The following is a 26,218-nucleotide window of genomic DNA, read 5'->3' on the forward strand; positions in this document are numbered from 1 at the left end:
TTGCTTCTGTCTCTCCAACCGATCTATTCGATCTGATAAGATTATGGCAGATATAATCCGCTGTAACCTTTAAACTCTTTTTAAACTCCCACATCTGACAAGAAATACATATCACTCTATTAAAGGCCATTTTTGCTCCTTCACAATCTACAAACCCAGAAAATAACACCATCTTATTCCCTTACAAACACTGCCCCAGGTTAAATTAACAGTTATGGCTTATATTTTAAGTTTAATCAAGAGACATATCTCCAAAAATATATCTCCAGGAGGTGAATCCTCCAGCTTTTCACTGTAAGTAAGAGGACAGTGTCGTAGAGAGAGACATACTGCAGCTTTCAAACCCTGCTGAAACCCCAGTAACAACTGTTGCTGAAAAAAAAGCTAAAAATTCTGATTCTTTCAGAGCTTGACCATACCCATTCAGGCTGCTTCTATTGTTCTAACGTTTAAAAGAAACCCAAGGCCTCACAAACCATTTACTCTCGTAGTTCTGTGGAGACTGTTCGACACCTCTGTCTTACAATCTCTCTTCAAACAAAAAAAAAGGACAAAATAACCTCTTAAAGCCATCGTATCATCACATATGCAATTTGCCAAGTATGAAGATATGGTTCAAGGAATGCAAAACTGGTAAGAACGTCAAGTTTAAAACACGTCAGTCAAAAAATCAAGTACAATTCTCACTTTCATTAAAAGTGAGACAACAGATTAAAATACATTTTTTGCATTCCTGCAGCTGTTGGTGAAAAAAGACAGAAAAATCTTTCATGTCTTTTTACATGCACTACCTGGATTCAAACCCAATAGTGATAAAAGTGGATGACTGGCAGACTTGTAAATAAGGTTGCCTGGTCACAAACCTATATGTCGCCAAAATAGGCTACAACAAAATTTTAACATCCAGTGACAATCGCACTTCTTATCTGCAGTGCCTTTATAAGTTAGTTATACTTTCACCTGTTTTCTCTAAATCAAGGACTCATTTAGAATCTGCTCAAAGATAAATGCATTGTTTGTTCGTTAGAAAAAATTCAGATCAAACCTGACTTAAAAGATGCAAGTTTTAATGCAGGCTATCAATTAGAAGGCAGCTCGTTTGGCCGGCAACTGACTCTTAAGACTCTGCTCTGAGATCCTTGGAGGTAAAAGAGAAACAGACAGACACACACACGCAGTTGACATGGGGTGCAGGGAGGATGCTTGGGTGCGTGAGGCAGTGAAGCCACAACTGCAATGCATATATAAGAATTGGTTTTCGGTTCGGAAAAATGATGAAACAGCTGGGACCTGAAATTTAAGGATCGAGGATTCAAAGTGGGACTTGCTGATGGAAACCACTACAAGTAAGAAGATTGAAGGGACTTTTACAAAGTCCACTAAAAGACTGTGGCAGGGAGAAAGGGTTTGCAATGCACTGACTGTAATTTGGACTTGAACTTACAAGATACATATCTGCAGAGATGTGGCATGAGGAGTTTTCATTTGTGTAAATTGGTAGGAGGGCAACCCTCCTTTTCTGCAATTTAATGTATTAGATCCTAAGTAATGTTTACTTAATATTAGTTTTAGTGTTTTTGTTATGGTAACAGTCTTAAATCATGAAATCCTGTTATACAATTCTGTCAGTCACTGGGAAGTTTACTTTAAAAAGTTATGAGCATCTACACGGATTGTAAGGGTCACAAGGTGATGGGTGCGCAAAATTCAAAAATGTCAAATTGCTGTAGCTGGGGTGCTTTTCTGAACTTGAAGCTGAGATTGTTTCGAAGTTAAGGATGTTTTCATGCAAACGGATGTGTTCTTGGACTAGAGAATACTGCACCTAAGTGTCTCAGAAGGAAAATGTTCTTTCCAACATTTTTATCTCTCATTTTACTCTGTTCAAGAATTCTTATCAGAAATAACTGCTTTTGAATTTTGAATCAGCAATTAGGAAAACAAAAATTGTTGGTCCACTGTACTATCATGTTCAATGCCTCAGTAGCTTTGTTTGAAGATTAGATTAGATTACTTACAGTGTGGAAACAGGCCCTTCAGCCCAACAAGTCCACACCGACCCGCTGAAGCGCAACCCACCCATACCCCTAACCTAACACTACGGGCAATTTAGCATGGCCAATTCACCTAACCTGCACATCTTTGGACTGTGGGAGGAAACCGGAGCACCCAGAGGAAACCCACGCAGACACGGGGAGAATGTACAAACTCCACACAGTCAGTCACCTGAGATGGGAATTGAACCCGGGTCTCTGGCGCTGTGAGGCCGCAGTGCTAACCACTGTGCCACCGTGCCGCCCACTTAGTGTTAGGAGACATTTGTTTCGACAAGTTCATTTCAATCAAAATTGACCTTGGTTTTCTTTTTTTCTTTACTTAAGGAAAGAATATTTCAGGTGGGCACTCAGATAGTCCAAATCAAAATCTTTATAAGTATATTTAGCCAAATCAAGAATCACAAAATTTGATTTCTGGAGTAACAACTACTGTCACTATTACATAACTAAAACTGCAATACATAAATCTTTAATGACTGTAGATGCAATATAGTTCCCAAAGTGACCTTCCTTTAGAAACCACTATTTACAGAAAGTAAATCAGCTCGAAAAATTCACATTTGCAAATTTAGAATGGAGAATTCAGCCCGAGAATTTAATGGATAGCAATTCCAGTATTTGCACCAGAATCAAAGACTTTGATAGCTTGCAATATTGTCGCAGATATTCTGTTCAGGTTTGGAAACTCAATTTCCAACTATAATATTCGCTTAAATATTGTCCACACCTTTAGATGACCTCTGTGCTTGAGATTCCTGGCCTCCAGTTATTAATCTATCCAGGAATCTAGCAGCAAGGATTATCTGTATAGAAACCATGTCCCCTTTTGCAGCCTTTTATGCCATATTCTGTAGTTTAAATATCCAGCAAATACATTGACAGCTCAAGGGAGTGGGGAAGTGTTTGGAGTATGGCAGAAAGGAGAGGGCAATGGTGTTGGGTCAGGCAAGAAGTGCTACTCTAGCAGACTAAGGTGGGAGTCGGTTAGAGAAAGGGGAGAATGTTCAAAGGTGTCAGGAATCCAGTTTAATATTCACCCAATATGTAGAGTAGGTTTTTGATCCTCTAACCTTTCCTGGGTTTCTATGTAGCTCAAGTGAGTTGGAACCCTCTGAATTCTTGAACTTTAAGGTACTTCTTTGAAGTAATCCAGATGCCCATCGGAATCTCCAAGTTCTCAGGAAATTCCCACCACTGAAGACTCTGAATGATGCTGAAGTAAACTCTTGCCTGCACAGTTCCTACAACCATCTCAAAATCAGAATATCTGGACCTCCGACTTTCACCAGAGTTTACCAGCTATGAGAGGGGAGCTCACTTGCAATGAATAAGGAGGCAGATGAATATTTTTTGTTACCTCTGTCCTACAAAACAGAACTGATCCAGGAAGTAACTTTAAAAAATAACTATCCTCCTTAGGCATTGTAGGCCCCTTGCCAGGCCTAATGTCACAAGTTCTAATTCTCTTTCAGTACACCACCATCACTGAAACACAGGTTCCGACTGCTGATCAGTAACAGGAACGCTTGGCATCGTGAATATCCACCAAAAGCCTGATTTTTGTTTTGTAAATGATGGTGTGATAGTCTAATTACTACATGAGTAAATGGAAACTCCTAGGGCCAGTGGATATCTGACACAACTAGGTGTACTATATTGCGACAGGAGCCTGACTGACCTCCTACAGAAGCTTTTAATGGGAGATCAGTAGAATCACTGTGAAATTCCTGCATTCAAAAATGCTAAATGCTAAAAATGCCACATCTCATGAATAAATACATTTTGAAATGAATTATATTACTTTGTTAGAAAAGGAATTGTGCAATTTTCTCCCTCTGACAAGAGGGAAATACTTAAAACAACAACAAAAACCATGTTTCATGAATTGTCAAGTGGCACTGGTTAAGATCACCTTAGAATAGAAGGATACTTTTATAGAAGGCAAATCTAAATACTTAACATTTTTCATTATTCCATACCCTCAATGTACAGTAAAACCACTGTGATTGTAAAAGTTTAACAATTATTAACCAAGAATGTAGCAATGATTCCTTCAGTTAGAAAAATCTACACTTGCTAAAGTTTTAATGAAGGCTGTATGTGTCTTTCTTGATCTCAATGGAAGCATGACAATATTTTATGGATTTAATAGTTACAGAAACGTAAGTGAAAGAGGTCAGGAATGATGTGTGACATTGGAGCAAAAATACCACAAAGCAAAATAGTACAGCAACTTAAGTTTCCATCATGAGTTCCTGAAATTTCCTCTTTACTAATGTAGAAGGGCAAAGCAGAATAACATAACATGATAGCCTTTACTTTACTCCTGATTCAACTAATTCAAATATTGTGCACAAATCAGGTTCACACTAGCGTAATGTTTTACTTTTGAAGTTTAACAATAATGCTATCCAAATATCATTCAATAGTCTTAAATCAAAAAATTAAAACAAACTAAGATTCATAAAGCAAGTCTTACATGACATACTGAAAAAGTATTTTGAATGTATGTTGATCCAATGTAACATTTGCCAAGTAGATAAACACTTACCATTTTAATGCCAGTTGAGAATGTGACAGATCTGACTTGCTGCTGTGTTTCCAACTGTGTTTCCAGTTGTGCAGCCCGATCCTTATGCTGAGCCAAAAGCATGCTTACAGGCAGCTGGGAGCTTTCCTACCAGACACATTGATGACAGATTACAGCTTTAAGCAGTGAGAAAGAATCCCCTTGTTCCCTAAGTTGAGGTATAGAGACATGGGAAGGATTCCTAACACACCATACTTAATAACTAATTCAGGTTACTAATTAGCATTAGGTATATTTGTATTCTTCAGAAATTGAGTTCAATATTCCTCAAGACTGAATCTGGATTTCCACTGACACCTTCTTAAAAACTGTACTCTTTCTTTTTCTGGCTGATAGTCTCCTGAAATTTAAAGTTACTGACTTGTATGGCTGGCAATCCAAATGGTATCTATTTTACTTTAATGACATGATTGAAAATTATGTCATTTCTCAAAAAATGACTAGCCTCAGAATAATCTCTCGTCTTTTTTTTAAGGCATAATAGTGCCTTCTAACATGTTGATTACAAAGAAAAATACAGAGAGAGAAACTTACAGCACTAAAGGAGATTTTCAGCCCATTTCATCCATGCCAGCCAAAAAAAAAGCTATTGAATTTAATCCTGCTTTCCATCCATTGATTCATGGCCATGCAGATTGTGGCTCCTTAACAGCACGTCCAACTACTTGGCAACTGGATTCAGGAGCTCTGCCTCGACTGCTGTTCCAGGTAATCAGTTCCAGACCCCACCACCCTCAAAAATCCTTGTGCCAATTATTTTAAATCTATGCTGTCTTGCTATTTACATCTCTGTCAAGGAAAATAGGTACTTTCCGACCACCTTCTGGACTCTCATAATTTTGTACCCTCAATTAAATTTCTCCTTGTGCCCCACTGTTTAAAAGTAAACAATCCTACATGGTCCTTGATGTTATGAAATTAATTAGACTAGACAGATGTGGAAGGAATGTTTCCAGCTTCTTGGAGAATTGACAATTAGAGTTATAACTCCAAAATAATTACTAATAAATCCAATTGGTAAAAAAAGTGAAATTTATTTATTGAGAGTAGAAATCATACCCATTGTCATCCTGTGTAGTGCTTACTTAGGCCTAAGTTTTATTTTTTGCCAATATCAAGGCAAACAAGAATGTAAACCATACTCCACTTCAGCTGACAAAAACACATTATAATTAAAAGAAAACCAAAATAATGCTGTGTGGTGTGTGCTCACAGCCATCAGTAACCAAGTTTTCATTTATTTCATTGTGGTGAGACTGGGAGTTTTTTTTATGATGAATTTTTTTAGATTAGATTCCCTACAGTATGGAAACAGGCCCTTTGGCCCAACAACTTCACACCAATCTTCCGACAAGCCTTGACAACTGGAACTTGCAGAGCTACTTTATGTCTTATGTTTAACACCTGTACAAGTAGTCAAGGAATTTCATTAGCCAGCAAGACTCCTGTTCAAATCAGCACATGATCTGTGATGTAAGCTGTGTGATTTTATATACATTTAAAATAATATGCCTAAAATATTATCATTTATTTTAGAACTTGGACTTTGAACCAGTGACACAAGATATTTGGTCTGTGCATGTGAGTGAGTTTAATGATAACTTGTCATTATTTCTGGAGCCATGAATTATTTTTAAACCAGGAGAGAGGGAGTCCCTGGGGTGATGATGGGAATTATTTGCACTGAAGAGTTTTACAAGTAGTTTTCAGTTGGAAAGATCAGGGTTGTTTTCCTTTTGTTTAGGTCAAACACCCATAGCTTGGAAACACTTGGTTTCAGTTCATAGACAACTTGTTTGAAATTGGATGCATGAAACAATTCTCTTAGAGCAAAGAGTTAGTTCACGAAAGTTAGAAATTGGTTACCTTAGTATATGAGATTTAGTTTGAAAGCTCTAGTGTAAAAGTGTTTAGTTTCAATGAAGGGATTATTTGAAGCTAAAAAAAACCCAAAACTTAGTTGTGTAAATACAAGAAAGAAGTTGTCAAATTCTGATGACCAGGAATTGAAAACAATCAAGTCAAACCTATAGAGGTGATAGAGAAGGGAATTCTCTCTCTCTAATGTTTGTGTAATGTAAAGTCTGCTGTGGGGATTGATGGAATTTGTATTTTTGGGTTTGTTTTGAAATGTTTCAAATTGTGTTATATACAAAAAACTTGACTTATTCAATCCTATCAATTTTTTGGAATAAATTGTTCTTTTATTGTTAAAACCAGATGTGCAATATTGCATGTTTGCATTTCAGTGAAAGATCACCTTATTAAATAAAAAGATGCATTATCTATCAAGCTGGATTTCAGTCTTGAATCTGGAAGATTTAGTCGTAACTTCAATTGAGATTGTGATGGAACGCCTGAAACAGGAGCATTCAGCTCCTTGAGCCTGTTCTGCCTTCAATAAGATCACGAACAACCTGTATGTGTTTCGAGTTCCACATCTCCCTCCAATAATTCTTGATTCCCGTGCCAAAAAAGATTCTATCTACCTCCTGCCTTTAAAATATTCCATGACCCAGTTTCCAATTCCTGAGTATTACAAAATCACACAGCCCTCAAAAAAAATTTTCATCTCAGTCCTAAAAGGCTAACATCTAATTTTCAAACAGTGCCACTTAATGTTGAACTTAACCACAAGAAGGAACATGTTTCCCACATCCACTTTTTTTACCTCGTATACTTCAGTTAAGCTAACTCGCATTCTTCTAAACACCCAGCCCAGCCATTACAACCTATCCTCATAAGACCACTCACTCCGTTTCACTATTAATCTAGTAAACATCCTCTGAACCACCTCCAACACATTTATGCCTTTGCTTAAATCAGGAGACCAAAACTGCACTAGCTATTCATGATGTGGTCTTAGTTATACCCTATATAACTGACACATAACGGCTTTACTTTTACAGTCAATTCCACTCATAATAAAAGGATAGAATTCCATTCCTGAAGAAGGGCTTATGCCCGAAACGTCGATTCTCCTGTTCCTTTGATGCTGCCTGACCAGCTGCGCTTTTCCAGCAACACATTTTTAAGCTCTGATCTCTAGCATCTGCAGTACTCACTTTCTCCTCGAATTCCATTAGCCTGCTTAATCATGTACTATACCTTGAAATTAACACTTTGTGACAGCTAAAATCCTCTGTATCTCAGATTTCCACAATCTTTCTGTTTAAGTACTACACTATTTCTTCCATCCTTCCTGACAAAGTGAACAACTTCACACTTTCCCATATTATATTCCATCTGCCATATTTTTGACCACTCACTCAACCTGTCAATTCATCTACAAACTCCTTGTGTCTTCTTCATTACATACTTTCCTATCTACCTTTCTGTCATCTGCAAATTGAGCTACAATGCTTTTGTTTCCCTCATTCAAGCTATTGATACAAATAAAAAGTGAACCTAGCACAAAGCTGTCAGGCCACCACTTGTCACACCCTGCTAATCAGGGCATAAACCCATTTACACACACTGTTTTCTGCCAGACAGCCAATCTGCTATCCATATTAATATGTTATGCATACATCATGAGCATTTATTTTCCCCAAAACAATGGCTACTCATCCCAATTACCTCAAAGTTTTTCGAATGTGCAGTTATAACCCCTTAAAATTATCAATTCTAACACTTTACCAATCAGAGCATCAATCTAACTGGCCTATAGTTTTCTGTCTGCCCCCCACCCCCTCCCCCACTTCTCAAGTAGTGGGATTATATTCATGACTTTCTGGTATGATGGAACCTTTCCTGAATTGAGAAAACTTTGTAAAATTAACTCCAACACTACTTCAAATTACCATCTCAAACCACAGCTGGAATACTGTGAACAGTTTTGGGCCCTTTATCCAAGAAAAAGATATACTGGCATGAGACAGTCTGGAGCAAGTTTATTAGGCTGATATCAGATATATGAAATAAATTGATTTCTGTACTAATTGGAATATAGAAGAAGAGGAGGCAATGTTATTGAAACATACAAGATTCTTAGAGGACTTTACACGGTAGATATGGACAGGTTGTTACCCCTTTGGGAGAGTCCCATACCAGAGGGCATAATCTCAGAATAAGGGGTCGCACATTTAAGGTAGAGATCAGGAGCAATTTCTTTTCTCGGTTGATAGTGAATCTGTGAAATTCTTTACCACTCAGGGCTGTTGAGACTGGGTCATTAAGTGTACTCAGATGGCGGAGATCAATGGAGTTTTTAAATCAGTAAGGAATCAATGGGGCAAGGCAAGTAAGTGGAGTACCAGCCAAGCAGATTTGAGGGGTAAATGGCCTTCTTCTGTTCCTATGTCTTATGGTCTTAATAATCACCTGGCTAATATAAGCAATCTATTTTTATAATGCATGTCAATACTTTACATATACTAATGAGCAGTTAGTTGCCGAAGTCAGATTTGGGGCTTTCTTTAAATATAGGAACTGTATTAAAACTCACCAGCAAACAGCTATTTTTGTTTAAGGAACGGGATTTGTTAATTATCTCTCTGATATTCTTCAGCAACTTTAAATATATATCTGCATTCAAAGATTTGCTGCATCTGCGTATGTCATATGATTTACGATCTATACGTACCAGATCATCAATAAGGGCCTTTTTATTTTTCTTTTTTGCCAACTGTTGCATTTGTTCTTCCTTCAGTAAAAGCATACGTTTTTGATCACTCTCCTGCCGTTCAAATTCTAAAGCTTCTTCCAAGTCTTCCTGCTCCCGGCTCTAAAGTAGAAAGCAAGAATGTTCGCTGAAACATATAGATTTCACTTCACAGAAACCTATTTGATGAATAATTCAAGTATAACATATTACCTAAATCCCTAGTTGGAGTAATCTAATATTTCCAACAGCAATGCACTGTGACTTCAATAATGACTTCAAGCAGATGGTCATGTCTTATGATACCCACTTTAATGAGTCTTTGCATTTAGCCAAGCTTAGTGGCAAAATTTCAATAAATGTCAACAAGAAAAGTGTATGAAGCAATAACAAGAAGCCAATGTCCGGAAAAAACCTGGGCAAGCATGGACAACAGACATGCTTAGAAAAGTGTTTTTTTACGATTAGCCACTGCTCTAATTTTTTTTTAATACAATAATTCCACAAGGATACACAGTACAATAACAGAAGGCACTTGCAGTAACCAAGCTCTGTACAAATCACTTCCAGTGAGCTAAGGATCAGGATTCACTAGTTATCTCTCTGATATTCTTCAGCAACCTTAAATATATACCTGCATTCAAAGATTTGCAGCATCTGGCATATGTTATATGGACATGTGGACATGTATGTGTAGAACCGCAGGAGATGGGATAGGTTCTTAATGAATATTTCTCCTCTATGTTTATCATGGAGAAAGACATGAAGACTTAGGAATTTGGAGAAATCAGTGGTGATGTCTTGGGACAGTCTATATCACAGTAGAAGAGGTGTTGGATGTATTAGAATGAATGAAGGTGGATAAATCTTATGGTCCTGACCAGGCACATCCAAGAACATTGCAAGAGGCTAAAGAAGAATTGCAGGGGTCATGGCTGATAGTTTTGCATCATCGTTAGCCACAGGTGAGATCTCAGAAGACTGCAAGGTAGCAAGTATTGTGCCATTATTCAAGAAGGGCTGCAAAGAAAAGCCTGGGAACTATAGACCAGTAAGCTTAATATCTGCGGTGGGTAAGTTGCTGGAGAAGATTCCGAGAGATGAGATGTACATGCATTTGGAAAGACAGGGTTTGATTTGAAGTAGTCAGCATGGCGTTTTGAATGGGCGATCATGCCTCACAAATTTGTTAGAGTTCATTGATGAAGAGACTAGGAAGGTTGACAAGGGCAGGGCAGTAGGCTTGGTCTAAATGGTGTAGGCATAAGTGAGGACTGGAGATTAGAGTCTAGATTAGAATGGTGCTGGAAAAGCACAGCAGGTTAGGCAGCATCCGAGGAACAGGAAAATCAAACTTCATGCAAAAGCCCTTCATCAGGAATGATGGAATCTTGGTCGAAATGGATTTCATATAAGGTTCCATATGGTAGGCTGCTCTGGAAGATTAGATCACATGGAATCCAGAGATAGCTGGAAAATTGGATACAAAATTGCCTTGATATTAGGAAGCACAGGATAATAGTGGAAGGATGCTTGTTGGATTGGAGGCCTGTGACTAGTGGAGTGCCTCAGGGGTTGGTGCTGGGCCCATTACTGTTTATCTCCATCAATGATTTGGATGAAATGTACAAGGCATGATTAGTAAGTTTGCTGATGACACTAAAATAGGCAGTACAGTATCATGTACAGTGAGGAAGGTCAGCAGAAATTGCAGCAAGACCTTGATCAGCTGGGGAAGTGGGCAGAGAAATGACAAATGGAGTTTAATAGAGATACGTGTGAGGTCTTGCATTTTGGAAAGACAAATCAAAGTTGGAGTTTCATGGTGAATGGTAGGGCCGTAAGGAGTGTAGTAGAACAGAGGGACCGTGGAGTTCAGATTCACAGTTCTCCGAAAGTAGAGTCACAGGTTGACAGGGCGGGGAAGAAGGCTTTTGGCACACTGGCCTTCAATGGCATTGAATACAGAAGTTGAGAATTTATGTTGCAGTTATACAGGATGTTGGTGAGGCTGTACTTGGAGTATTGTGTTCAGTTTGGTCATCTGTTATAGGAAGGATGTTATTAAACTGGAAAGACTGTAGAAGAAATTTATGAGGACATTGCCTGGACTTAATGGTCTGAGTTATAGGGAGAGATTGGACAAGCTAGGATTTTTTTCTTAAGAGCATAGGAGACTGCGGGGGAATCTTATTGAAGTGTTTAAGATCATGAGAGGCATGGGTAGGGAGAATGCACTCAGTCTTTTTCCCAGGGTTGGGGAATCAAGAACTAGAGGGCATCAGTTTAAGGTAAGAGGGGAAAAAATAATGGAGTAACCTTTTTACACAGAGAGTGGTATGCATATGGCACGAGCTGCCAGTAGAAATTGTTGAGACAGGTACATTAACAACACTTAAAAGTCATTTGGACAAATACATGGAGAAGAAAGGATTAGAAGGATATGGGCCAAGTGCAGGGAAATGGGGTTAGCGTGGATGGACATTTAGGTTGGCATGGATCAGTTTGGGTCAAAGGACTTGTCTCCATGTTCTAGGACTCTCTGACTCTAGTTTCAGTCCCATCCATAACAATGGAACCACTTGAAAAAGTAATCAACATTATTCTACATAACTACCATAAGACCATAAGACATAGGAGTGGAAGTAAGGCCATTCGGCCCATCGAGTCCACTCCGCCATTCAATCATGGCTGATGCGCATTTCAGCTCCACTTGCCAGCGTTCTCCCCGTAGCCCTTAATTCCTCTAGACAACAAGAACCTATCAATCTCGGCCTTGAAGACATTTAGCGTCCCGGCTTCCACTGCACTCCGTGGCAATGAATTCCACAGGCCCACCACTCTCTGGCTGAAGAAATGTCTCCGCATTTCCGTTCTGAAATGACCCCCTCTAATTCTAAGGCTGTGTCCACGGGTCCTAGTCTCCTCGCCTAACAGAAACAATTTTCTAGCATCCACCTTTTCAAAGCCATGTATTATTTTGTACGTCTCTATTAGATCTCCCCTTAATCTTCTAAACTCCAACGAATACAACCCCAGTATCCTCAGCCGTTCCTCATATGCTAGACCTGTCATTCCAGGGATCATCCGTGTGAATCTCCGCTGGACACGTTCCAGTGCCAGTATGTCCTTCCTGAGGTGTGGGGACCAAAACTGGACACAGTACTCCAAATGGGGCCTAACCAGAGCTTTATAAAGTCTTAGTAGTACATCTCTGCTTTTATATTCCAACCCTCTTGAGATAAGAGACAACATTGCATTCGCTTTCTTAATCACAGACTCAACCTGCATGTTTACCTTTAGGGAATCCTCGACTAGCACTCCCAGATCCCTTTGTGCTTTGGCTTTATTAAGTTTCTCACCATTTAGAAAGTAGTCCATTCCTATATTCTTTTTGCCAAAGTGCAAGACCTCGCACTTGCTCACGTTAAATTCCATCAGCCATTTCCTGGACCACTCTCCCAACCTGTCTAGATCCTTCTGTAGTCTCCCCACTTCCTCAGTACTACCTGCCTGTCTACCTAACTTTGTATCATCGGCAAACTTCGCTAGAATGCCCCCGGTTCCCTCATCCAAATCATTAATATATAATGCGAACAGCTGTGGCCCCAGCACCGAACCCTGCGGGACACCGCTCGTCACCGGCTGCCATTCTGAAAAAGAACCTTTTATTCCAACTCTCTGCCTTCTGTTAGATAGCCAATCCTCAATCCATCCCAGCAGCTCACCTCGAACACCATGGGCCCTCACCTTGCTCAGCAGTCTCCCGTGTGGCACCTTATCAAAGGCCTTTTGAAAGTCCAGATAGACCACATCCACTGGGTTCCCCTGGTCTAACCTACTTGTTACCTCTTCAAAAAATTCCAACAGGTTTGTCAGGCATGACCTCCCTTTACTAAATCCATGTTGACTTGTTCTAATCAGACTCTGCTCTTCCAAGAATTTAGAAACCTCATCCTTAATGATGGATTCTAGAATTTTACCAACAACCGAGGTTAAGCTGATTGGCCTATAATTTTCCATCTTTTGCCTTGATCCTTTCTTGAACAAGGGGGTTACTACAGCCATCTTCCAATCGTCCGGGACCTTTCCTGACTCCAGTGACTCTTGAAAGATCTCAACCAATGCCTCTGCTATTTCCTCAGCAACCTCTCTCAGAACTCTAGGGTGTATCCCATCGGGGCCAGGAGATTTATCAATTTTAAGACTTTTTAACTTTTCTAGCACTATCTCTTTCGTAATGGCAACCATACTCAACTCAGCCCGGTGACACCCTTTAATTTTTGGGATATTACTCCTGTCTTCCACTGTGAAAACTGACGCAAAGTACTTGTTAAGTTCTCCTGCTATTTCCTTATCTCCCATCACTAGGCTCCCTGCATCAGTTTGAAGTGGCCCAATGTCTACTTTTGCCTGTCGTTTGTTTCTTATGTACTGAAAGAAACTTTTACTATTATTTCTAATATTACTGGCTAGCCTACCTTCATATTTGATCCTCTCATTTCTTATTACACTCTTTGTTATCCTCTGTTTGCTTTTGTATCCTTCCCAATCTTCTGATTTCCCACTGTTCTTAGCCACTTTATAGGATCTCTCTTTTTCTTTAATACATTTCCTGACTTCCTTTGTCAGCCAAGGTTGTCTAATCCCTCCCCGGTTAATCTTTCTTTTCTTGGGAATGAACCTCTGTACAGTGTCCTCAATTATACCTACAAACTCCTGCCATTTTTGCTCTAGTGTCTTCCCGGTTAGCCTCTGCTTCCAGTCTATTTTAGTCAGTTCCTCTCTCATGCCCTCATAATTACCTTTATTCAACTGTAACACCATTACATCAGATTTCGCCTTCTCCCTTTCAAACTCCAGACTGAACTCTACCATATTATGGTCGCTACTTCCTAAGGGTTCCCTTACTTTAAGATCTTTTATAGAGTCTGGTTCATTGCAAAGCACTAGGTCCAGAATAGCCTGCTCTCTTGTGGGCTCCATGACTAGCTGTTCCAAAAAGCCATCCTGTAAGCATTCCATGAATTCCCTTTCTTTAGATCCACTAGCAACATTATTTACCCAGTCCACCTGCATATTGAAGTCACCCATGATCAATGTAACCTTGCCTTTCTGACATTCTGACATAATGACTACGTTCATTATGCATCTCAATCTCTGTGGCCTTCCAGTGCTGACACTTTAATTCCCATTTCTAATTCCAATTATTCAATAGTCTTTATGAGGCTCTCAAGCTTTACATTATAAACTCTAAGCAGCTCAAAAAAAGCTGCACTCTAATCCTCTTAAAGTCCACCCTCAAATGCCACATTTCCAGTCAATGTTGATGTTTTGATTAATGATTACACAAAGCAATGTGATCTCTTGGCCATCAACAAATCCATTTTAAAATCCTTGCCTTCATGATGTTTCAAGTCATAGTCATAGAGATGTGCAGCACGGCAACAGACCCTTCAGTTCAACTTGTCCATGCCAACTAGATATCCCAACCAAATCTAGTCCCACCTGCCAGCACCTGGCCCATATTCCTCTAAACACTTCCTATTCATATACCCATCCAGATGCCTTTGAAATGTTGCAATTGTACTAACCTCCACCATTTCTTCTGGCAACTCATTCCATACACGTACCACCCTCTGAGTGAAAAAGTTGCCTCTTAGGTCTCTTTTATATCTTTCCCCTCTCACCCTAAACCTATGCTCTCTTGCAAAGTTTTCTGAACTACATCTCTGCACACAGGTACCCTGCTCTCTTTCTCTCTCTCAATTCTGGTTTACTTGAAAGACTTTGGCCATCTTGCGTGCATATAGTGTATCTCTCTCTGCCATGCTTTATCATCTTCTATCCCACCTCACCTTCAAAAGTTTACATTTATCTTCCAATGGGCTATCAGTGTCTACCCTTTACTTATGCCTACATGAATCTAAGACCTTATCTCTTAAAGGAGCTAGATAAATGCAGGTTTTATTTTTAGAAGTAGTTTCTATTGACATTAAGTTATTATATTGAAAACCACAGAAGCTATGTAAAAGACTTCAGTTAACACACATACCAAAGCTATATAGCAACATCCTTTTAAATATCTCAAGGAATATTACAGGAAATCAAAAATATGTGGAAGATAGATTACAGGAAATGTCTGACAGCAGAGTTCCAAGAATAGTAGGTTTTTTTCAGGCTGAAGACTACACCACAAATTGTGGATTTAAAAGGGGAAAAAAAATGATTGCATACCTATAGCAAACTAAAGCAACTTGCGATGCAGGGTTGGAGAAGGTTACAGAAATTGGCCGAAACAAGTAGCAAGATAGGAAAGCAATACAAGGGTTTTTTCAATTATCACACTGGAAGGAAGAAGTGAAAAATGTTTGCAACTTAGTAAAGAATTTGTTATGAACAACAGAACTTTGCATAATTTGGAATTTATGCAAGGTGGACTTCAGGAGCTGGGCAAGGAAAGAACTGGAGAAATAAAGCCTGAAGACAATGGTGAAAATTGTTGAGGAATTTATTGGTGAATAGCAGGAAAATGCAGAATTGGTAGACTGGATCGTATTCAATTACTCAGCTGCAAACCTGGACAAGCATACCGCCATGGTCACAGACTTCATTAATAACTGTTTGGAGGATTGTGTGCCAAAGAAGTCAATCCAGGTGTTCCCCAGCCAGAAACCTTGATTGAACTGAGAAATCCACTCCCTACTGAAGATTAAGTTTGCAAATTCAAATCGGACGACACAGACCTATACAGAAAATCCAGATATGACCTCTGCAAAGCCATCAGAGATGCCAAGAGGTTGTACCGGATCAAGTTAGAGGCCCAAACCAACCACACAGACTCCCGCCACTTGTGGTAAGGCCTTAACAATAGAGTCATAGAGAGGCACAGCACGGAAACAGACTCTTCGGTCCAACTCGTCCATGCCGACCAGATATCCCAACCCAATCTAGTCCCACTTACCAGTACCCAGCCCATATCCCTCCAAACCCTTCCTATTCATATACCCATTCAGATGCCTTTTGAATGCTACAGTTGTAGTTGTACCAGCCTCCACCACTTCCTCTAGCAACTCATTCCATACACATACCACCCTCTGGCCCTTAGGTCTCTTTTATATCTTTCTCCTCTCACCCTAAACCTATACCATCTAGTTTTGGACTCCCCGACCTCAGGGAAAAGACTTTGTCCATCTATCCTATCCATGCCCCTCATGATTTTATAAACCTCTATATAAGGCCATCCCTCAGCCTCTGATGCTCTGAAGGAGAGACAAAAGACACATCCCTCCCTGGTGCACTCAATGCTTTCTATGCTCAGTTCGAGCAGAATGCTGGCGGCACAGTGTCACCTACCTCAACAGCTCTGGATGCACTTGTTCCATCCACCATAATTGCAATGGCAGATTGGTCTGCGTGGGAGTCAACCTAAGAGAGCAACCGGCCTGGACGGAGTCCCCGGCCATGCACTTCGAGCCTGGTTTCAGACCACCTGGCGGAGGTAATCACTGACATCTTCAGCCACTAGTCAAAGTCCCTACCTGCTTCGAGAAGACCACCATCATCCCAGTACCAAAGAAAACACATGCAATGTACCTTGATGACTACCACCCAGTGGCTCTGAACTCCATAATCAAGAAGCGCTTCGAGAGGCTGATCATGGCGCACATCAACTCTAGTCTCTTAGCCTGTCTCAATCCCCAGCAATTTGCCTACCGACATAACAAGTCCACAGCAGAAGCCATTTCCCTATCCCTTCACTCATCCCTGGAGCATCTGAACAACAAGAACACCTACATCAGACTCCTGCTCTTTGACTACAGTTCCACCTTCACCACCATTATCCCCTTCAGACTGCTCTCAAAATTCCAAGACCTAGGTCTTGGCCCCAACCTCTGCAACTGGATCCTCAGCTTCCTTACCCCCAGACTGTAATCAGTGAAGATAGACAACTGCATCTGCTCCATGGTAACAGTGATCACTGGAGACCCCCAATGATGCACTCTCAGCCCCCTACTGTACTCCCTGTACACTCGCGACTGTGTTGCTAAATTCTGAACAAATGCTATTTTCAAGCTTGCTGACAACAGCAACATGATAGGAGGACATCAAACAATGAGTCAGAATTCAGAAAGGAAATAGAGCGCTTGCAATGATAACAACCTCTCTCTCAATGTTAGCAAAACTAAAGAATTGATCATTGACTTCAGAAAGAAAGGAGGAGAATACGCCCCCATCAATATCAATGAGACGGTCGGGACCATCAAGTTCCGAGAAGTGACAAGAACCAACAACCACCTGGATGTCCCACATAGATGTGACAGTCAAGGCAGCACAACAATGGCTCTGCTTCTTCAGAAGGCTCAGGAAATTTGGTCCAACTTTTAATATGAACCATAAAAAGCATACTGTCCGAGTGCATAATGGCCTAGTACGGCAACTGCTCTGCCCAGGACTGTAAGAAACTACAGAGGTTGTATGCACAGCCCAGACCATTACAGAAGCCAACCTCTGATCCTTGGATCCCATTTACATGTCTCATTGCTGTGGAAAGGTTGCCAACGTCATGAAAGACATATCCCACCCCGGTAATAGTCTCCCAAAGACTCTTCTATCAGACAGGAGATACAGAAGCTTGAACACACGCAGGTTCATGAACAGTTTCTTCACTACCATTATCAAACTGATGAACGCACCCTCTAGCTTCAAATAATGTTGATCTTGTTAATGCTAATCTTGCCAAGTGCATGTCCTGTGTGGTGTAACCTATATGCTTTAAATTGTCCAAGTTTTGTTTTCACACTATGATCTGTATGTCCTTACTTACTATGATCTGCCTGTATTGCTTTTCACTGTACTGAAGTACATGTGACAATAAATAAAATCGAATCAAATAATCAAATCAGACAATGGAAGTAGAAATATTGAGGTAGAAATGCGCAATCCTAGTGATTGGAGCTTGGAATCAAAAAATACATTGAATTTAATGTACCGGAAAGTTCAGCAGCCAGTAAAGGGAATAGAATCACATCTGTGATGTAAAGATTTCCAGCCTCAGTTCTACATAACAGATGTTACACCCTCATCTAAAGAGTATTATATCGAATATAAAATTCTTCATGACTTCATGTTCTCTAAAAATTTCTCCTATACTTTCGTGTTCCTCAAAATGTTGATAGTATAGGCAGCAATTCCCCAGTCTTCAACTATATAATCAGGTTCTGGTCAAGAATAAGAACGAATCATATTTTAGACTGAGACAATTGGGATCAAATGAATCTCTTGAAGAGTATAAAGAGTGTAGGTGCATTCTTAAGAAGACAATCAAAAGGGCCAAAAATGGATATGAGATATCCTTGGCAAATAAGGTTAAGGATAATCCAAACAAATTCTATAAATACATTAAGAGCAAAAGAGTAACTAGGCAGAGAATAGGCCCTTTAAAGATCAACGAGGTCATCTCTGTGTTGATCCTCAGGAAATGGGAGAAATATTAAACAAATAGTTCACGACAATTTTTACAGTGAAGAAATGGAGGCTAGAGAACACAGGGAAATAATTATTGATTTATGAAAATAGTTCACATTACAGAAGAGGAAGTGCTGGAAGTTTTAGATAACATGAAGGTGGATAAATCTCCAAGACCTGATCAAGTGTATCCCAAGGTGTTGTAGGAAGTCAGGGAAGAAATTGTGGGCCCATATAGCAGAGATATTTATATCATCTACAACCACAGGTGAGATGCTGGAAGGCTGGAGAATGGTGAATGTTGTGCCTTTATTTAAGAAAGGCTGTAAGATAAGCCTGGGAGCTATGGACCTGTGAGTCAGACATTGGTAGTGGGTAAGTTGTTGGATGATAGGATTTACATCCATTTGGACTTCAGTAAAGCCTTTGACAAAGTTCCACATGGTAGACTAGTTAGTGAAGTTAGATCACACGAGATTCAGGAAGAGCTTGCCAATTGGATACAAAATTGGCTTTTCAGTAGGAGACAGAGAGTGGGGGTGGGAATGTTGTTTTTTGCGGTGTTCTGCAGGAACAGGTACTGGATCCACTTTTGTTTATCATTTATAGAAATGACTTTAGGAGACATGGTTAGTAAGTTTGCAGATGATATTGAAATTGGGGTATTATGGATAGTGAAGAACATTATCTAGATTACAAAGAGATCTTTGCCAATTGGGCCAATGGTCAGAGGAGCAGCAGATGGAGGTTAATTTGGGTAAATGTGACGTGTTACAATTTGGTAAAACAAGCAGGAATAGGACTTATACAGTTAATGATAGGGCCCTGGTAATGTTGTAGAACAGAGACTTAGGGTTCAGGTACATAATTCTTTGAAATTTGTGTCGCATATAGACAAGGTAGTTAAGAAGGCATTTAGCATGCTTGCATTCATTGCTCAGACCTTTGAATATAAGAGCTGGAATGTTCTGTTGAGTTTGGTGAGGCCTCTACTGGGAGTATTGTGTACAGTTCTGGTTGCCCTGCCATAGAAAGGATACTACTAAATTGGAGAGTGTTCAGAGAAGATTTACGAGGATGTTGCCAGAAATGGAAGGTTTGAGCTATAAAGATAGGCTGAATAGGCTGGAACTTCTTTCACTGCATCATAGGAGTTTGAGGGGTAACCTTCAAGAGGTTTATAAAATCATGAGGGGCATACAAATGGCAGGAGTTTTTTTTCCTAGGGTGGGGGAGTTCAAAACTGGAGGGGGGGGGGCATATTTTTAAGGCAAGAGGAGAAAGATTTAAAAAGGACATGAAGGGCTACTTTTTTTTTTACAGAAAGGGTGGTTCGTATATGGAAGGAACTGCCAGATGCGGTTACATTGAACATTACAGAGCAGTACAGGCCCTTCGGCCCTCAATATTGCGCCGACCAGTGGAACTAATCTGAAGCCCATCTATCCTACATCATTCCATTTTCATGCATATGCTTATCCAATGGCCATTTAAATGCTCTTAAAGTTGACAAGTCTACTACTGTTGCAGGCAGGGTGTTCCATGCTGCTCCTACTCTGATTAAAGAAACTACCTATGACATCCGTCCTATATCTATCACCCCTCAATTTAAAGCTATGTCCCCTCGTGCTAGCCATCACTATCTGAGGAAAAAGACTCTCACTGTCCCCCCTATCTAATCCTCTGATTATCTTTTTTGTCTGAATTAAGTCTCTTCTCAACCTTCTCCTCTCTAACAAAAACAGCCTCAAGTCCCTCAGCCTTCCCTCCATATCAAGCAACACCCTACTAAATTGCCTCTGAACCCTTTCCAAAGCTTCCACATCCTTCCGATAATGCGGTGACCAGAACTATACACAATACTCCAAGTGCGGCCACACCAGAGTTTTAGAGCATGAGCTTGTGGCTCTGAAATTCAACCCCTCTATCAATAAAAAAAAACACGCTGTATGCCTTTGTAACTATCCTATCAACCTGGGTGGCAACTTTCAGGGACTTATAAAGATCTATAAAGGGATCAATAGTTACAACATTTAAAAGACATCTGGATAAGTATATGAATATGAAACATTTGGAGGGATATGGGCCAAACACAGGCAAGTGGGACTCGTTTCATTTGGGAATATAGTCAGCGTGGACTAGTCAGACAGAAGGGTCTCTTTCTATGCTGTATGACTCTGAGTCTGCTCAGAGGGAAGAGGGGAGAGGAGCAGAGCATTAGTCATTGGAGATTCCATTGTTAGGGGGACAGACAGGAGGTTCTGTGGGAACGAGAGAGACTCATAGTTGGTGTGTTGCCTCCCAGGTGCCAGGGTTCATGATGTCTCTGATCATGTTTTCGGGTTCCTTTGGCGGGGGGGGGCAGGGAGCAGTCCCAAGTTGTGGTCCATATAGGCACTAACAACATAAGAAGGAAAGGGAGCTGGGGGAAACTTAGTGCTAGAACAAACAGAGTTGTTATCTCTGGTTTGTTACCCATACCAGGTGCTAGCGAGGTAGAATAGGGAGAGAGAAGAGTTGAACATACACCTACAGGAATGGTGCAGGAGGGAGGGTTTCAGATACCTGGATAATTGGGGGTCATTCTGGGGTAGATCAGATCTCTACAAACGAGATGATCTACACCTGAATCAGAGGGGTACCAATATCATGGGGGGAAAACTTGCTAATGCTCTTCAAGAGGGTTTAAACTGATTCAGCAGGGGGATGGGAACCTAAATTGTAGTTCCAGTATCCAGGAGATTGAGAGTAGTGAGGTCAGAAATATGGTTTCAAGGTCGCAAGGGTGCACTGGCAAGCAGGAAGATTGGGTTTGAAGTGTGTCTACAAATAAGGTGGGTGAACTTGCAGCATGGATTGGTACCTGAGGCTTCAATGTTGTGGCCACTTCAGAGGCATGGAGAGAACAGGGACAGGAATGGTTGTTGCAGGTTCCAGGATGTAGATGTTTCAAAAGAACAGAGAAGATGGTAAAAGAAGGGGAGGTGTGGCATTGTTAGTCAAGAACAGTATTACGGTGGCAGAATGGACATTTGAGGACTCGTCTACTAAGGTAGGATGATTTAAGGTTAGAAACAGGAAAGGAGCGATTACCCAATTGGGAGTTTCCTACAGGCCTCCAAACAAGAGGTAGAGGAGAGGATAGAAAAGATGATTCTGGATCGGAGCGACAGCAACAGGGTAGTTGTTATGGGGAACTTTAACTTTCCAAATATTGACTGGAAATACTATAGTTCGAATATTTTAGATGGGTCAGTTTTTGTCCAATGCGTGCAGGAAGGTTCCCTGACACAATATGTAGGCTAACAAGAGGTAAGGCCACATTGGATTTGGTACTGGGTAAAGAATTCAACCAGGTGTTAGACTTCAAGGTATGTGAGTTACTTTGGTGATAGTGACCACAATTCGGTTAAGTTTACTTTAGCGATGGAATGGGATAGGTATATACCGCAGGGCAAAAGTTATAGCAATTATGATGTGATCAGGCAAGCTTTAGGATGCTTAGGATGGGGAAGGAAACTGCAAGATATGGGCACAATTGAAATGTGGAGCATATTCAAGGAACAGCTAATGTGTGTCCTTGCGAAGTATGTACCTGTCAGGCAGGGAGGAAGTGGTTGAACGAGGGAGCTGTGCTTTACTGGAGAAGTTGAATCTCTTGTCAAGAGGAAGAAGGCCGCTTATGTTAGGTTGAGAAGTGAAGGCTCAGTTAGGGCGCTTGAGAGTTACAAACTAGCCAGGAAAGACCGAAAGAGAGAACTAAGAAGAGCCAGGAGGGGACATGAGAAGACGTTAGCAGATAGGATCAAGGAAAACCTTAAAGCTTCCTATAGGTATATCAGGAAGAATGACGAGAGTAAGATTAGGGCCAATCAAGGACAGTAGTGGGAAGTTGTGTGTGGAGTCCGAGGAGATAGGAGAAGCGCTAAATGAATACTTTCCATCAGTATTCTCACTGGAAAAAGACAACGTAGTCAAGGAAAATACTGAGAGACAAGCGACTAGACTAGAGGGATTGAGATTCACAAGGAGTAGGTGTTAGCAATTCTGGAAAGTGTGACAATAGATAAGGCCCCTGGGCCAAATGGGATTTATCCTATGCTTCTCTGGAAAGCCAGGGAGGAGATTGCAGAGGCTTTGGCTTTGATCTTTATATCATCATTGTCTACAGGCATCGTGCCAGAAGGCTGGAGGATAGCAAATGTTTTCCCCTTGTTCAAGAAGGGGAGGACAGACAAGCCTGGTAATTGTAGACCAACTTACTCAGTAGGGGTAAAGTGTTGGAAAAGATGTAGAACTTACAATCATCTAGAGAGGAATAAGTTGATCAGGGATAGTCAACACGGTTTTGTGAAGGATAGGTTGTGCCTCACAAACCTCATTGAGTTCTTTGAGAAGGTGACCAAACAGGTGGATGAGGGGAAAGCGGTTGATGTGGTATATATAGATTTCAGCAAGGTGTTTGATAAGATTCCCTATTAGGTTTTTGCACAAAATACGGAGGCATGGGATTGAGGGTGATTTAGCAGTTTGGATCAGAAATTGGCTAGCTGCAAGAAGACAGAGGGTGGTGGTTGATGGGAAAAGTTCATCCTGGAGTTCAGTTACTTGTGGTGTACCACAAGGATCTGTTTTGGGGGCACTGCTGTTGTCATTTTTATAAATAACCTGGTTGAGGGTATAGACGGATGGGTTAATAAATTTGAGGATGACACTAAGGTCAGTGGAGTTATGGATAGTGCCGAAGGATATTGCAGGTTACAGAGGGACATAGATAAGCTGCAGAGCTGGGTTGAGAGGTGGCAAATGGAGTTTAAAGTGGAAAACTGTGAGGTGATTTATTTTGGACGGAGCACAAGGAATAAAGAATACTGGGCTCATGGTAAGATTCCTGGTAGTGTGGATGAGTAGAGAGATCTCAGTATCCCTGAAAGTTGCCACCCAGGTTGATAGGGTTAAGATGGCATACAGTGTGTTAGCTTTTATTGGTAAAGGGATTGAGTTTCAAAGCCATGAGGTCATGTTGCAGCTGTACAAAATTTTGCTGCGGCCGCAATTGGAGCATTGCGTATCGTTCTGGTCACCGCATCATAGGAAGCATGTGGAAGCTCTGGAAAAGGTTCAGAGGTTACTTACTAGGATGTTACCTGATATGGAGTGAAGGTCTTATGAGGAAAGGCTGAGGGACTTGAGGCTGTTTTTGTTAGAGAGAAGATGGTTGAGAAGTGACCTAATTGGGACATATAAGATAATGAGAGGTTTGGATAGAGTGGACAGCGAGAGACTTTTTCCTCAGATGGTGATGGCTAGCATGACGGGACATAGCTTTAAATTGAGCGGTAATAGATAAAGGACAGATGTCAGAGATAGCTTCTTTACTCAGAGAGTAGTAGGGGTGTGGAACGCCCTGCCTGTAACAGTATTAGTCTCGCCAACTTTAAGAGCATTTAAATGGTCATTGGACAAACATCCGGATGAAACTGGAATAGTGTAGGATTGATAGGCTTCAGATTGGTTCCACAGGTTAGCTCAACATTGAGGGCCAAAGGGCCAGTACTGCGCTGTAATGTTCTAGGAGTCTATTTTCTTAAGTATCTAATCTTCATGCGAGAATCAATTCACACCCAGCATCTACGCTTGATACACATTCAACAAGCATAACTCAATAGTGATTTATGTGCAAGATTGTAGTTTTTTTTCCCTCCATTACTTTAAGATACAAGACTAGTTAACTCTGACAGATCACCAGAATGCAAACATATAGCATTATTGAATTGCATGGCTCAGTACTACACCAAGCATTGAGTTTAGACCAGCTCCAAAAAAGCACATGTTAATAACTGTTCTAAAATATTTTATGAAGTAATTTTATATTTTTAACTGAAAGTACAGTAATTACTCCCACACATGATAGTTTATATATTTTAATAAAACAGCATCCATAACAATAATTATAGAAAAAGAGAGCAATTTTTCCTTCATTAAGGCATAATGTATGCTGAAATTTTATGATGATTAAATTATGCACATTTGTGCACAAGTTTAACTTGAGAAAATACCTAGAATGAAAATAAAATAAAAATAATCACAGAAATACTTCATAAACTCTATAACATTGAGAGATATTAGAATTTTAAAAACAATCTGCAATTTAGGTTAGATTTCTGGCAGGATTTTAAAATACTCAACACTTTATATAGTGTGAAAGTGAGGACTACAGACGCTAGAGATTAGAGTCGAGTGTGTGCTGCTGGAAAAGCTCAGCAGGTCAGGCAGCATCCGAGGGGCAGGAGAGTCGGTGTTTCGGGCAAAAGCCCTTCATCAGCCCTTTCCTCTTGATATTATATAGTGCCTTTAATGTATTCACGAAAGATACCAAAAGATTCACAGGAAAGTTACAAAATATGTCACCAAGCAGACCTTAGGTCAGATGTCTGAATGCACTGTCAAAGAAGTAGGTTTCAAGACGTGTTTTCATGGAGGAAAGCAAGACAGAGAGAAGAAAGCAGGGAGACTTTCCAAAACTTGAACTCTAGGCAACTTGAAACATGGTCACCAATGATGGTACAATTGTGATTGGGTAAGTGCAAGAGGCCAGAAGGAGAGTAGCACCAGTGTCTCAGAGGTATCAGAGGCAGGAGGAGATTAAGTTTTGGATAACTTCAAGTTTAGAAAGCATACAATGTGGGAGACTAGCAAAAAGGGCATTGAAATAGTAAAATCAAGAGGAAACAGCTCATCTTGAGTTTTTGATACTTCTTAATGACTTATGGAGGGAGCTCATAATCAGAAAATTATAGAACACATTGACACAAAATCTGTTATTGTGGTAAATTTAGGAGATCAGCCAAGCTTTTACTGTCTTGCCATCTAACCAATGTCCATGTGAACGTGGAATAACACACAAAGTTCTCAGCTGGATTGAAAATTAGTTACATTGGTAAAGCTTAGGAAAGAATAGTTGTACATGGAACTGCACTGACAAGGAGTTAATAATGGAACAGCACAAAAAAAGTGCTACAGTCACAGTTGAATAGATTACATAAATACATCCATATATATAAATTTGTACTTGGAAAGGAAACCAATTGTAGTGGATAGTGCAAATAATAGAGAAACTAAATGCAATTAATTTAATTAGTTTAGATAAATTAGAAATAGGAGCTGCTAAGTGGACAATTACAGGACTATGTAAAGAAAGGAAATAAACTGTGTGAGATTACAACGTAAATAGCTTTAGGCTAGTAGAAAAAGAGACAGGGTGTGGAAAATAGCTCAGTAAATCTTAACAACATTATCTAAAAAGTTACAAGGAAAACCTAACTGGATTGTGCCTATTTGCCTAGCCAGCAACATTCACATCCCATAAAATAATTATTTTAAGAAAGATGCAATTACTTTACCATCAAGATTCTGCTACGTTGTTCAAAGGGTTTAAATCAATGTTGAGAATGTGGATATTATTAATTATGAAGTCTTGTGCTTGCCAATGTTACAAAA

General features: G+C 40.2%; 1 protein-coding gene across 1 annotated transcript in view; it reads right to left on the minus strand.

Annotated features, from left to right (window-relative positions):
• The window catches only part of mnat1 (MNAT1 component of CDK activating kinase), a 182,401-nt gene that overhangs the window by 114,541 nt on the left and 41,642 nt on the right, over nt 1-26,218 (minus strand). Inside the window, exons 5-6 of the mRNA XM_072568372.1 lie at nt 9,233-9,373; nt 4,609-4,734 (exon numbers count right to left, since the gene is read on the minus strand). Of these exons, the coding sequence (XP_072424473.1) occupies nt 4,609-4,734; nt 9,233-9,373 (267 nt within the window). The remainder of the gene's footprint in view (nt 1-4,608; nt 4,735-9,232; nt 9,374-26,218) is intronic.

The sequence above is a fragment of the Chiloscyllium punctatum genome, chromosome 4, assembly GCF_047496795.1.
Source record: "Chiloscyllium punctatum isolate Juve2018m chromosome 4, sChiPun1.3, whole genome shotgun sequence".
Lineage (NCBI taxonomy): Eukaryota > Metazoa > Chordata > Chondrichthyes > Orectolobiformes > Hemiscylliidae > Chiloscyllium > Chiloscyllium punctatum.